The sequence below is a fragment of the Apium graveolens genome, unplaced genomic scaffold, assembly GCF_009905375.1.
Source record: "Apium graveolens cultivar Ventura unplaced genomic scaffold, ASM990537v1 ctg8672, whole genome shotgun sequence".
Lineage (NCBI taxonomy): Eukaryota > Viridiplantae > Streptophyta > Magnoliopsida > Apiales > Apiaceae > Apium > Apium graveolens.
The window spans coordinates 124346-139339 of NW_027421381.1; the positions used below are offsets into that span (position 1 = coordinate 124346).

At 34.2% G+C, this 14994-nt stretch overlaps 3 protein-coding genes across 4 annotated transcripts; 2 read left to right on the forward strand and 1 right to left on the reverse strand.

The window, feature by feature from the left end:
* The first annotated feature begins 2034 nt into the window (after positions 1 to 2034).
* LOC141705236 (triacylglycerol lipase OBL1-like) lies at positions 2035 to 4609 on the forward strand. Of its 2 annotated transcripts, XM_074508280.1 has the most exons (6): positions 2035 to 2559; positions 2729 to 2916; positions 3029 to 3062; positions 3146 to 3434; positions 3564 to 3857; positions 4122 to 4609. In XM_074508280.1, the coding sequence occupies exons 1-4, from the start codon at positions 2253 to 2255 to the stop codon at positions 3376 to 3378; spliced, it is 762 nt and encodes a 253-aa protein (XP_074364381.1). In that variant the 5' UTR covers positions 2035 to 2252; the 3' UTR covers positions 3379 to 3434; positions 3564 to 3857; positions 4122 to 4609. The 2 variants fall into 2 exon arrangements, with proteins under 2 accessions (XP_074364381.1, XP_074364380.1); XM_074508279.1 differs by having other exon boundaries at positions 3146 to 3857.
* Positions 3708 to 4372, forward strand: LOC141705237 (triacylglycerol lipase OBL1-like). The gene is made up of 2 exons (XM_074508281.1): positions 3708 to 3819; positions 4122 to 4372. The coding sequence occupies exons 1-2, from the start codon at positions 3708 to 3710 to the stop codon at positions 4370 to 4372; spliced, it is 363 nt and encodes a 120-aa protein (XP_074364382.1).
* A 225-nt stretch (positions 4610 to 4834) lies between the features above and the next one.
* On the reverse strand, positions 4835 to 6490 carry LOC141705235 (cytochrome P450 CYP736A12-like). Its single transcript, XM_074508278.1, has one exon. It carries the CDS (start codon positions 6390 to 6392, stop codon positions 4893 to 4895), a length of 1500 nt encoding a protein of 499 aa, XP_074364379.1. The 5' UTR covers positions 6393 to 6490; the 3' UTR covers positions 4835 to 4892.
* Between the last annotated feature and the right edge of the window lie 8504 nt (positions 6491 to 14994).

The window sequence follows — 14994 nt, forward strand, 5'->3', positions numbered from 1 at the left end:
CTTGACCCCGGATTTGGATTGTTACATTTGAGCCCACTATACTCAAGCATCTCCCACACGATACCTAAGACGACTACATCTCTTAAGCGTACATAAAAAAAACATGACTATGTATATATAGCCATCACAAACTTAGCCAACAAGACAAACCTAATCTGATAATAATAATAATTATCAACCAATAAAATTATTATCCAATCTGATTATGACTATTATTGTCTACCATACAATTATTATCAATTCCTATTATGATAATAATTGTTTATCACCAAACTCATATTACTTATTGGGTTTGACCCCAACAATCCTCCCCTTCAACCCAGTACTCCATATCAGATTGAACGGTAACCATCAAAACATCAACATTCGTTCGCTGATGCCTCCCGTCGAACAAGAATCTCTTTATCTCGTTCTTCCAACTTTTGAGAGTCACTAAAACCCATATAGTGACCTTCAATAACTTCAACTACCGTTATTCATCATAACTGTATATCAACCTACAAAATCACGTACATCAACCACGAGTGCCTCCTTTCAGCATTGAGTCACCCGATCCTTACTTTCACAATCATTCGGCCTATTTGAAGAACATCACGAGCATTACCCAAATTCTTCACCTGGTTGATGAACCATCAAACCATTGAAACTATTGCAATGATCCCGTTCATCTTCCACCTCGAGTACGAACAAACTGATCCACAGTGCAAGTCAACCGGCATACCACACGTAACTTTGTCAGCAAATCCATCAATTTACTCCACCATACCAATTGAAACTCGAAAGTTCCTCCAACCCAATTCATCACGAACTTCGAACCTGACTCTGATACCACTTGTTAGGAGGAAACACACACACATATTCAAGATTCAATTCTACCAATACGGAGTACACACAACAATATATTTAACGTTTAAAATCTATGTCCCAACTTGTATTATTAATCAAAATAATTATAAATAATACATCAATACATAACACCTCAATGGTGTCCCAAACTGATACTTGAGTCAACTAATGCTCAAGCATCTCCCACACGATACGTAAGACGACTACATCTTTTAAACATACATCAAAATAATAATTATATATATCCATCACAAATTTAGCCAACAAGACAAAAATAATCTGATTATAATAATAATTGTCAACCCATATATTTTATCCAATCTGATCATGACAATTATTGTCTACCATACAATTATTATCAATTCTAATAACTATCTATCACCAAACTGATATTACTTATTGGGTTTAACCCAACACAGTGTTCCTCTTGCCCAAGATCACAGGTTCGACTCTTTGATGTGCGTGTGTGATTAATTATAAAAAAAATGTATCTTATCATTTGGGCTCGTAGAAATATTTAAATTTAAATTTCTCTATTTCTTCGTTAACCAAAAATATTTTGGTTTATGTTAGTTAATTTAACGCATGAGTTTTTAATAAATTAACATAGAAGTAAAAGAAAAGGTCCTGGTAATAAAAATACCTCCGACACTCTCTAGTAAATTAGATAGAAGAATAATTTAAGAGTATATCCAATCATCTCCTAACTTAAAATAGATAAAAGATATCATTTATGTATTGCAGAGAATATGCAATAAAATTCTACACTCTCATTTCTGTTGTCTAAATAATACAGTATATATGCAAGTTGACATGCACGAGGAACACAGTTTGTAAAAGAATATAAATTATATAATACAATGAAGGCACAAGAGACTTCTTTGTTGGAATAAAGGAACCTCCGGTTGCTTTAGCTATCACTGGAGAATATCTTTAGTAAGACTAATATATATATATCATCAGCTTCCTGCAATTACATTAACAAAATTATTAAGAAGATTGCTATATGTATACAGTAAGAATAACTCAAATTAAAAGTTAATATTCACTTTCCAGGATCAACTCAATATTATTTCCATATCTAGTGCACTATGCATGGTTGTACAGTGCTAAATGGTACACCAGAACTGATAAAACAAATCTCAGTAATTCTTCTAAATTATCAGAACCTTAAACAATCTGGCCAGATTAGCATTGTAAATACTTTTCTTGTCTCCATTGTTTTTGCTTGACAGAAAAGATTCCCATGCGCTTAAAAATGTAGTTTGCCGATTTGAATAAACAATCCAAATCTCAAAATATATTCCTACATTTATATGGTTTATAAATACACAAGATAGCACTGCATTTTGTCATTCATCGCTTTATTGCCTTACTATTAATACTATTCTTTTTCTATATAAAAGATGGAGCCAAAGAGTGAAACTAAAGTAAAATTTCTCAAAGTGAACGCAGAAGCAGCAAGATTTCGTGATCTCTTGGGAATTTATTTTTCCACCAAAATTAAAGGTAGCAAAGAATATATAGAACTACACCCCGATGTCAATGAGAAGATCCTAGAGCGTACATCGATCCTTTTTGCTTCGGTGCTGGTGCAGAAGTTATTAAAACTCCATGCAAAACTCTTAGCCCTTGGATACAAATTTGAAGAGTTGGTCAACATTCTGTTCAATGAAAACATATTTACCCAGATATTGATAAATAAATTACAAGGTTAGTCCTGTCTCTACATATGTCTCTCTTGTTTGTGCCATGTATCAGATTATCTATGTGTGTGTTTGTGTGTGTGTGTCTGCTGTTCCTTCTTTTTTCTTTTCTTTTTCTTTTTTTAATTTCAAATATTTCTCTAACAGATGCCTGAATCCTTTTAATATATGTTTAGGAAAATTGCCAATGCTTGATAAAGAATCAGAAACCTATGTGTCTGCTATTGGATGTCTTGATAAACGAGTTGATTTAGACATCAAACCTGTTGATATCAGATATTTTCCGGTGCTGTCAGCAATGGCCTCTAAGGTAGTTTACGAGAACAAAAAATTTGTCGAGGCAGCTATAAAAGGTCAATGGAAGGTAGATATACCTATAATAAACTTGATTCTAATTATTTCACTTGTCCGTGATAAGTATAAAATTAAAAGGAATAAATAATTACATTGTAATTAAACTTTTCTGGTTTATGTAGATGGAGCTAATAGGCTCGTATGATTTTTATAATGGTAAGATCCAACTATATGAAATTACTTTATCAGCTGAATAAGAAGGTATAATAGAATAAATCTTTGTTTTTTGATATTTGCAGAAGATCATAAGAAAAACACTACCCAAGCCATGGTATTTCATGACAAGCATGCCAACCAGGACATGATAATAGTGGCTTTTAGAGGCACTGAACCCTTTGATGCAGATGCATGGTGTACAGACTTTGATATCTCCTGTATTAGTTTCCCAGATATGGGAAAAGTCCACAGTGGATTCATGAAAGCTATGGGCTTGCAGAAGAACGAAACCTGGCCAAAACATAATCGACAATGATGACAATCCACAGTGTCACGAGTCCATAAAAGAAAAGTTATCAAGTTTATGCTTTGGTAAGGACAAGTACTTTCCAGAAAATAGTAATGACAAGGAAGACCAAAAATTGTATGCATACTATACCATAAGGAAAGTGCTAAGAACTGTGCTAACCAAGAATAGCAAAACCAAATTTATAGTAACAGGTCACAGTCTTGGTGGTGCATTGGCAATTCTTTTTCCAGCTAGCAGTGTTGGCATTACACAATGAAAATTCTATATTGGAGAAGTTAAAAGCTGTATACACTTTTGGACAACCCCGGGTTGGTAATGCAAGTTTTGGGCGGTACATGAAGAAGAAATTTAAGGAGTTCAATATCACGTACAACCGATATGTTTATAATAATGATGTAGTGCCCAGGGTGCCTTTTGATAACTCTGTTTTGATGTTCAGGCACTTTGGTAATTGCTTCCTTTACGACAGCCATTATGTTTACAAGGTGAGAACCAAAATTTTTAACATGCATGCTTATGGGCTTAAGGTACATGTCTGTCATATTACTCTGTCTGTCATATTACTCTGTCTGTCATCTGATTGCTATTACTTATCCTGATTTATTAGCAATCTTCATTTTGGGCTCTCTTAGTTCCTCCTCCTTTTTTCGTGTATTTATAATTAATTTCAAGTTAAATTTTCTTCCAAAATTCATGTTCATAGCTAAACTACCTCGAACTAATAACTATTTTAATTAATACACATGCAGGAAACTACAGGAGAATTGTAGGAGAATTGTATGAGCATTACTTTACGATATCGCCATTGGCACTCATGAAAAGGTCAATGGATGCTATTGGGAAGGTGTGGAGAAGTTTGATAAGCCAGAACAGAGAAAGTTTGCCTCTGCTGTATCTTAGGTACTGGGGAATCTGGCTCTGGTGGGCTGTTGATCATAATCCTCAAGATTACATTAATGCAGTAAGATTGGGGCGCAAGCAGCTCGATAAGGCGGACTAATACAGACAACTACAACAATTCTATGTCATAATCACCACGTACATAAATGAATGGACTAAAATGGAGGATTGGAGAATGGATAACTTTGTAGTTTCAGATAAACAGTATGAGTCAATATTATATGCAGTATGAGTCAATGGAGGATTGGAGAATGGATAACTTCTTCTCTTCCAGTTCCGAACAAAAAATAAATTCATCTGCTTTTGATACACAAAGATTGAAGTCTTAATTATTCAATCAAACACTTGACAAACACCTCATCTCTCTAGGTAAAAAATTTCAATTAAAACCACAAAATAACTGTAATATAATCTTTCATATATTTGGTCATAACTGATTACCATAAAATTTACGTCATTGATGCGATTGTATAGGAATACATGTCAATCTCATGAACAAATTAAAGAATGTAAGAATATTACAATGAATCAAGAGACCCTTTTTATACCAGAATGAATGAATGAATAAATAAATAAATAAATAATGATAAGCCTTTAGTTAATTTCTGAGGTCACCATGCTTAAATACGAAGCTTAGGCACCAAGAGCAAGTGCTCGATTCGGGGAATTGTTAGCCCAAACTGCTCAGTCATATCCATGTCTTCAGCTGATTTCCCATGCGGCAACTCCCAGTCAAAACAATGTAACAACTGAGCCAACACTAGCTGAACACTCAGCAACCCTAGTTGCATACCAGGACACCCTCTTCTACCACTACCAAATGGTAAGAGCTCAAAATCACGTCCTCGGAGGTCTATTTTACTCTCAGAAAACCTCTCTGGAATAAATTCTAGAGCATTGTTACCCCACACCTTAGAATCTCGTCCTATAGCCCAAGCATTTACGATTATTCGTGACTTCTGAGGGATATGATATCCATTAACTACAATATCCTCCTTAGCTTCGTGGGGACCAAGTAACGGTACTATAGGGTGTAGTCTCATACCTTCTTTTATAACCATGTACAAATATTCTAGTTTGGGCAAATCCGTCTCCTCCACCAATCTATCAAGTCCAACAACGCAAGTAAGCTCCTCTTGACACTTTTTCATTGCCCTTGGATGTCTCATTAGCTCTGTCAGTATCCATTCGATTGATGTAAATGAGGTGTCAATTGCTGCTGTAATGATATCGATCATGATAGACTTGATACTGGATCTGTCAATCAGTTTGGCTAGCTCTTGATGGTTGACAGAAGAGTCATTTTTAGACAAAGATATCATTTCATCGACAATGTCACGATTATTCGTACGAGTGCCAGTATTCAAATTTTGCTCATGCTCCTCAATAATTAGCTCCAACATTGCATCAAGTTTTTTGCCTGTTTCCTTGTATTTTCGTGTCAATCCCTGAAGGTCAAGTGGCTTTAGGGAGGGCACAAAGTCAGCAAGATTAAACTGTCCAGCCAAAGTAAAGGCTTCCGTCATGATACCCTTGAGATCAAATCGATCATCTTTGCTTCGTCCTAAAAGGAACCTAAAAGTCATGTTTTCAATTAAACCCCCTACCTTATCACTAACATTCACCACCTCACCAGCGACCGCAACTTTCTTGATCTCCTCCACGACTAAGCCAACCTCATCCCTTCTCATCCCTCGGAAAGAATTAACTTTTGCGGGAGCTAAAAGCTCTTGCACAACAAATTTTCTCACATGCCTCCAGTATGTACCATTGGTGAAGCTAATGCCATTGTTACCATATGACATATGTGCAACAGCCTCCATTTGTGGTCGTGCTGCAAAAGCACTGTCATGAGTTTTTAGGAAAAGTTGAGCAGCCTCAGGAGACGAGACAACTATAGACGGCACGGAACCCATGCGTAAAGACATTATAGGACCATACTTCTTGGACAACTCATGGAAGGTACGGTGGGGAAGGCTACCCAAATTTAAAAGGCTACCAACAATCGGTAATCCTCTCGGGCCTGGTGGCAGTAGCTTACGCTGCTTGGCGTCGAGTATCCACCAGAATGCAGCTCCAAGGAAGAGGAACAGAAATGAAAAGGCCAAGGAAAGGATCATCGTTGGTTGAAGAAATATAATGGTTTTTAAAGATTGGAGCTCTTGATTAGTAATTCAAGTGTAGTAGTAGTTGCTTGTTGTGTGCTGTTTAGTAATTATGTTAGGAGTTGGTTTTTATAGCTAGAGAAAATGAGCAGCCAAAAATGAATCACCCTAAACGACAAGCAGCTGCATTTCAGTTGATTTTGTAGCACATGCCAAAAAACATTTAAAATAAATATAATTCATTGTCTAGGAAAGCTTCTGCGGGTTTCATTTTTTCTTTAATATGTCATCTTAATCTTCTTGTTTTTCCTGTTAATATATGTTTCCAACAGCGACCTCAACCACACCCACATGTTCAGCATATATATTTAATTATTTCAGTCCTTGTTATCTATTTTTTAAATGTTTAAAGACTGCAAAGAGTTCATGAACCTGCGTCTATGCTTCTCAGTTCTCGTACCCCTTCCAGATTAGTTAGACTTCAAGGAGGCTGTTGAATTACAATATTAGTATAATAAAATCAGTCTAACCATTTAAGTGTCCGTTTGATAACTTGAATTTCATTTAAAATTCTAGATTTCATCAAATAACATGTTTGGATAAGCTAAAAAATTTGAATTTGGATTTCATTTGAAATCAAAGGCAATCAAATTTAAGTGTATATATATGAATTTGAAATGACAATTCAAATCACGTCATTTGAAATCTTTCATTTAAAATGAAATGCTTGTTTCCAAACAAGGCGATACACAGACAAGCCATATATGCCTGGCCAGAAAAGGTGAAAAGTGATAGAAGAATTAATTGTGATTAAAGGCTTGTTGGAGTTTCTTAGTAATTTATGACGTACTTATGGCAATATTACCCGACCCGATGAATACCCGACCTATTTTTTGGATTTGAATCCGAATCGGAATCTTGATTTTAGACCCGAAAAAGTTTGGAACTGAATTTGAATCTTAGGTATACCGAACAGATACCCGTAATCCGTTCCAAACCCGATCCGAACCCGAAATCCGAAAAAAATCCGATAGCATATTCTTATCTTACATAATTTTATAACAATAATACATGATTTAAACGTATCAAATATTTAAATTTAAGGTTTATAATCGGGATGTTGGATAATTATGGATAATTAAATTTATTATATTTGACGTTAATACTGAATTATCTATCTATGTAGTGTACGACTTTTTTTTTTGTTAAATAAACGCACAAGCATGAGTGAGTGAGTCGAACTTTTAACCTACATTTAGTAAAACAAGACCTCGACTACTGTACCAACTTTTTATTGACAATATATAAAATACTATTTTTGTATTTTTAACATTCAAAAAACATATTTGTATAATAATATAAATTTATTTATTTTTTATTTTTTTTAAATATCAGAATTAAACTGGAAACCGACCCGAACCCCGAAAAAACACGATGGATTGTATTTGTATCTTTATTTTTAATATCCGGATCCCAACCCGATCCCGATCCGAAACGAACATAACGAATCGAATTTGGATCTTACGAAACCCGATTTGATCCGACCCGTCGCCATCCTTCATTATTATTATGACTTTAAAGGTCACGTTATATAAAAATTATTAATTATAAGTTATTTAGGTTTGGATAATTTTATTTATAAATTATTATTTATTGATGTATTTGGTAAATTTTAACTTATAAATTAAAAACGATTTTTTAATATAATAATTGAATACATGAAAATATAATCAATAAAAATACATAATATAGTGAAATACAAAAATAACTAAATATTAAAATACAAATTAACAAAAAAGTCTAAAAAATTATTGTAATTATAAAATTAAATTAATTGATAACTAAAAATCAAAATCTAAAAATTATTAAATTATATTTGTGATTAAAATATAAATATTTTGAAATTAGCTTAAGAACTTTACTAAATAAAATGTATTCCAATTACTCGGCACATTTGTTAAAAATGAATAGACCTTAAATTGATAACAAATTTAACACACATAATGTGAACTAAAAAGTAATCTTGGTCTTAAAATTGTTTTGCAAGAGTTTTTACACTGTGATGTGACATGTATTGTTAATCATACATATTAGGTATGCTTGTGATTTTAAAGAATAAATATGTAATCAATATTTTTTTTTACATTTGTTACTTTGTATCATATTATTATATAATATATTTTTAATAAACGTATATGAAATATTTTTTTAAATACACACAATACGAATCAGGGTTAATCAAACTGTAATCATATATATATATATTATTTGATTCAATCAATTTTATAATATTTATAGAAAAATAATTATATTACTCACGACAAATGTCATAGAATTATTTCACAATTTGGAAATTTGGAAATTCAATTACAAGAATTGAAATTCCACAATTCAAATTCTAGTATGTTACCCGCAAGGATCGGCTCACTTGATTAAAAAAGGGATAATTATCCTCTATTTGCCTTGTCCTCATTCTTCCTGATTTCTTGTGTAGACGTAGTATTATTAACCTGTCATGTTCTAGTGTTGTTATCGTGTTGAGTTATCACGTAACTGTTCATACGGCTACGCAGTCTCACCAAAAATCTCCCCCTATTTGATTGTTAATCCTAACAAACAAATTAAATAGAGAGGATAACTCAACTAACAACTAGAAAAAGTAATGTACCGGGACTTGTAAATAATGCTACTTATTTTCTGGATCAAATACTGCATTTCCAGATTTCTTGAGTAACTGAAATGAAAGATGCTTGTTCCTTTAGCACTGAACTGATCTTCACGTAGTTTCATCTTCATTTCCTTGGTTCTTCAAATCTCTGCCAGATAATACTTCTCAATTTTGAAGTAATCATCAACAACTTCTTTTGTACAACCACATTTCCTGTTGAGAAGCGTATATCTCTCTTGCTTCTCCCCCTATGAGAATCAACTGCTTAAAGGAGATCACCTTCGTTTACTACCTCTCCCGTACAATAGGATCCGCGGTTAAAACTAATGGTACTCCCCTTTTAGAAAACAGCTTATCCTCTTATGAAGAATAGTGATGAACCAAACCACTTCTTCGATTACTAGGAAATCACCTTGTGTTTTACCACCTCTCCCGTACAATAGGATCCATAGTTACAAACAACAATGGCATGATGTAGTGTACATGTGCTTTGCCTTTTTCCTCCTCCCTACTATTTCTCCCCCTTAGTTGAGGAATCCTCCAAACTATTACATAAGCTTTAATCTCCTCCTTAGAGAAGGAATGTATGCTGTTGTCTGAAGGAGTTCTCATATGTTACTTGGTTGGAAAAGAAATAACAAGCCCGAGTCTGATCAACCATGTCCCTTGAAATTCTGCAAAATGGCTTCACTATTGATCATCATGTTAACCAATAGTCCCAACTCCTTATACCTTCCAACTTTGAGATCACCAATTATTACCAATTGTTATGTCCCAATTGGTTAGATCTCGAAGTATTCAAATCCAATCTGTAAATTTTAGGTTCCCAAGAGTTAAGTTCCAATCATAAACATATTCGAGACCCGAAGTATCAAGAACCATGTTTAGGGATAGGGAATGTGATATGGTATTTCTCTTTCTTCCTCACTGTGAGTGTGTGATTCTGTTTCGTGTACCTCACAAGTATTTCACTATTCTCTCCGCTCGTGTTTACACTCATTCTCACAAGTGTATCACTCCTCTTATAGCTCCAAAATCCAGTTGTAGCTGCAAGGAAAATCACCTTAGCCATCCTTAAGGAGGTCACAGGTGGTGCAATGGGAGTTCGCAAATCCCCATCCTTGTTAGACTTGTCAGATGAATCTGAGTCATAATCTACAAGTTGCTAGTTTCCCTTTTAGGGTTCCAGATTTGAACTCTAGGAAGGTAAACAATGATCCAAAGAATTTAGCATAAAGATAAAAGTTCCCTTCTAATGTCTGTGAAGACATTTCCTTGTGACTCATCAGGTAATATCTGAATCATTGTCAACAAGTTGCCGATCTGCACCTATGTCAGATCCACTATCCGCAGATACATCCAGGCTTATTAGTCCTGAGGAGGTAGACACTGACCATTGACATATTGCTATTGGATCAGTATCCTCTCCTAACACCTGTAAAGGCAATTGGTCCATTAAAGAACCTTGAACAATCAAATCTAACCGTAAAATGGTCGAAACTCTTGTTTCCGTCAACTCATCCTTTGTGTGTGTAACCTTTTTTTGTGCATCAATAATTTTTTATGTTTAAGGTGGTGACACTACATTGGGTACCTTGGCCGACAGGAGAATTTCAATAGACGCACCCTGTTGAGAGGATGAATCTAGTAACTGTTTTGTGCCTTTTCAGCCAGTACATCTTTTTGAGAAGATGTATGGGAGCTAGCAGTTGTCTCAATTTTGATATATCTCAAATTCGTAGGAGATAGAGCTCCTGGGTTGACTTCAGAACCTTCCTTAAGTAGTGCACTAAGGCACTTTCTCCCTCACGCTCATTTATACTTCATTTTAGTGGTAAGAGAGTGTTGGTTGGTTCTGTTTCTGTGTTTTTCTTTACAGTCTGGGATAGAAGTTGTGGGTTTTCAATCTCATGACTATCAAATGAAAGAATGCCATTGGAGGCTGAACCTATATCACTGAACATATGGCAATATAGAGATAAAATGCACTTATGATTTATAATGAATGAAAATCATGCATTTAATCTTTTGAGAGAAATGATGTACAATAGTGATTTCACAAAGATTTTAATGAAATAAGCAATCACCATTGTAGAAAGAAGTTTAATTTTCTCCTAAAACTGTTTGAGTGCACAAGTCTGTTTTTATGCCTAAAAGATAAATGATTTGAAAAGACACAGACTGGCCTAGCAGTATTAAGAAGAAAAAGAAAGATTTTGTCTTTCAATATGAATGAGTTTTTGTAAAAGCATTGATCACTAGGGTAAAGTCTAAGCAATTCTCATTAATATCAAAAGCTCCATAATCTATCTTTATAAAATTATTACCAACAATATTGTTTATTGATAAATAATCTTAATAAGACTGATTATGCTACTAATTTCAAATTGTAGTGAATCTGTCAGATATAACAACTCATATAAATCCACTAGAACTTAAAATCTTACAATTATCTGTAATAAAATATTAACAATATATCATTGTCTGATACTTGTCAAGTACTTTGAATACCAATAATTATGTTGCATCCTGTTTTAAATATTACAATAAGATATCAATGAATTAAATACCAATTATCTATCAAAAAGATATCAACATTCAATTTCATATATCATATAATTGTTAACTCCTAACAACTGTAGTATCTCAAACAATAGCAGCTCATCATGGGTGATGTATCTTCTAGAGTTTAAAGAAGCAGAGCAACTCAAGAAGAATGTCTATATAGCAGCTTTTTATCTAAGGAAGAACCAAAAAAGGTAGAAGAAGCTTTGTTAGATCCTGATTGGATTTTCGCTATGCAGGGGGAGTTAAACCAATTTGAAAGGAATAAAGTATGGAAGCTGGTACCCAAGCCTAAAGGAAAGATTCCAATTGACACCAAATGGGTATTCAGAAACAAGTTGGTTGAAAATGGCATAGTGGTCAGGAACAAAGCTAGATTGGTTGTTAAGGGCTATTGTCAACAAGAAGGAATAGATTTTGATGAAACTTTTGCTCTTGTTGCAAGACTTGAAGCCATCATAATTTTCTTAAGCCTATGCAGTCCATTCCAATTTCAAGGTCTATCAAATGGATGTCAAGAGTGATTTTCTAAATGGAGATTTGGAGGAGGAAGTCTATGTCAGCTAGTCTCCTGGTTTTGAAGATCCAAATTTTCCAGAATATGTCTAATATCTTTTGAAAGCAATTTATGGACTAAAGCACGCACCTAGAGCCTGGTATGACACTTTGTCAAAGTTTCTTTTAAAGAATCACTTCACTAGAGGTACTGTAGACAAAACTTTATTCTTTAGAAATGTTAATGGCTCTAGTATACTTTTCCAAATTTATGTAGATGACATTATTTTTGGCTCTACAGATGAAAAACTTTATAAAAAGTTTTCCAAATTGATGCAAAGTGAGTATGAAATGAGCATGATGGGAGAATTAATTTACTTTCTTGGTTTACAAGTTAAGCAAGTTAGTGATGGAATATTCATTAGTCAAACTAAATACATTCATGATCTTTTAAAGAAGTTTGATCTAATGGATTGCACATCTGCAAAAACTCCCATGACCACTACAACTAAGCTTGAATTAAACACTACTGAAAAGCCTGTGGATATTTCAAGTTATAGGGGCATGGTTGGCTCACTTCTGTACTTAACAGCAAGTAGGCCAGATATAATATTTGCTACCTGTCTTTGTGCTAGATTTCAGGCTGATCCTAGAAAATCTCACTTAATGGCTATTAAGAGAATTTTCAGATATCTCAAAGGAACACCAAAACTTGGCATTTGGTATCCTAAAGATTCTAGTTTTGATCTGACTGGTTACTCAGATGCAGATTATGCAGGTTGTAAAATAGACAGGAAAAGTACAACTGGAACCTGTCAATTTCTAGGAAATAAGCTTGTGTCCTGGTTAAGTAAAAAGCAAACTTCAGTCTCTACTTCTACGGCTGAAGCTGAATATATTGCTGCTGGCAGTTGCTGTGCACAAATTTTGTGGATGAAAAACCAATTATTGGACTATGGTCTACAAGTGGATAGGATTCCTATTTTCTATGATAACACAAGTGCAATTGCCATCACTGAAAATTCAGTACAACATTCAAGAACAAAACACCTTAGCAGATTTAACTTAGTGAATTTTGTAGCACCCGACCGATGATCAATTATAGTCCTGACGGATGATTCAATATAGTCCCGACGGATGACTAATTGATATCCACTGGGTGAGTAGCTTATGTAACAATAAGTACTGTAGCATATTTCTGCAAACAATTTTGTATAGATTCTGTAGTAGCTTATGAATCATGTAGACTACTAGTAGATGTGTAGAATAGGTTGATTAAATGTAAATATAAGACGTCTTGTAATTCTGCACAAATGAAATAGAGTCAAGTGATAAATGGCTACCCGACAAATGATCAACAAAGCTACCCGACGGATGATCAACAAGGCTACCCGACGGATAACAAGCATGTACTCGACGGATGATCAATTCAAATATGTATTGACAGTGACAACACAGTCACATGCGTTGGGTGTTTGCAAAAGGAATGTGGCAGCCTGTTTAGCAGGGTTTTGAGAACAAAGAACCATTACCATTTCCATGTTATTTTGAAGATATTCAAAGATGCTGGTATAGAGTAGTGAAGCAGCATGGAGTTAGACTTGATAGGTTTTGTTTTATTATCCTGTCTTATTACCATGTAAACTTGGTGATATATAAACCAAGTGTATCTAGTAGAACAAACAACCAAGCAAACATATTTTTAGCAGAGAAACATTTGTAAGCTGTATTCTGTAGAATTTCTCTGTAGTTTATTTGTTCACTTGTACAAGCAATTGTGAGCTATTCAAGCTTCACAGGGTTCTCTTAATATATATATATCTCTGGTGGATACATTCAAATCCACCATAAAGTTTTAAAGACTTGTGTTTTTATTACTTGTGTTTTGATTTATATAATTCTTTCATTCCGCACTTTGAAAATCAAACTCATATATATTATTAAGTTAGAACAGTTTTATAAATCTCAAAAAAAAGCCAGAATTACATTCAACCCCCCCTTCTGTAATTCTTGTTGTATTGTTAGGGAATAACATCACATTGTAATAGGATACAGGAGATGAGCATAAATAAAGGTCTTATATGCTGGAAAACATATATATCACTAAAGCAATTAATCATGTTCAATAAATATTCAAACAATTATTTAAGATCATCACTAAGATCTTATCATGCATTGAATTTTGAAAACAAAATATTGCAGTAGTTCAAGAAATTGAAACCTAATATACGTGGGTTGGACCATCTTCAGAGATTGTTATGAAAGCAAGATAATCATGATTCTCGTCATATTATCCACCCCAACTCTTTCCCGTCCACTATAAGTTTTGACTAGCTGCTTCCCTAAGAAAACATTTCACCTTTGTCTCAGCTCTTCAACTGAATCCCTACTCATCCTTGTTTGTCAAGCTTCTTGTTCTGCTGTAGCAAAACCCCTGATAGTTACTTGACACATATGTCTTGTCAAACCTGTAGCTATAAAATCTTGTTTATGTCCCAACCTCAGTCTATAATCACCCCTTGAACTGAATCCGTAAGAATCTCTGCTTCAATCAGTAACTCTTACATTTTGTCCTGAGGTTCCAACTTTATTCCATGTAACTGAGATGTTTATTTGTCCCTACTATTCTCTCTGACCTCCAGAATTCCTGCTTGTATGATCTCATTGATTCCCTGATAAATGTAGCATTGGTACAAACCACTGTGTGATGGTATAATCTAGAATTATAGAGTTGTCTTAAAAACTCCGAGAAAAATTGTACCCGTAGAAATTTCATTCAATTCCTGCATCTGAAAACCCAATGGTTTCCTACGAAATAAGCCTTTGAGGAAGATCCACAATTCTCGTCTGTAGGTCTTGAAATCAGTTACATTGGAGTAACAAAACCAT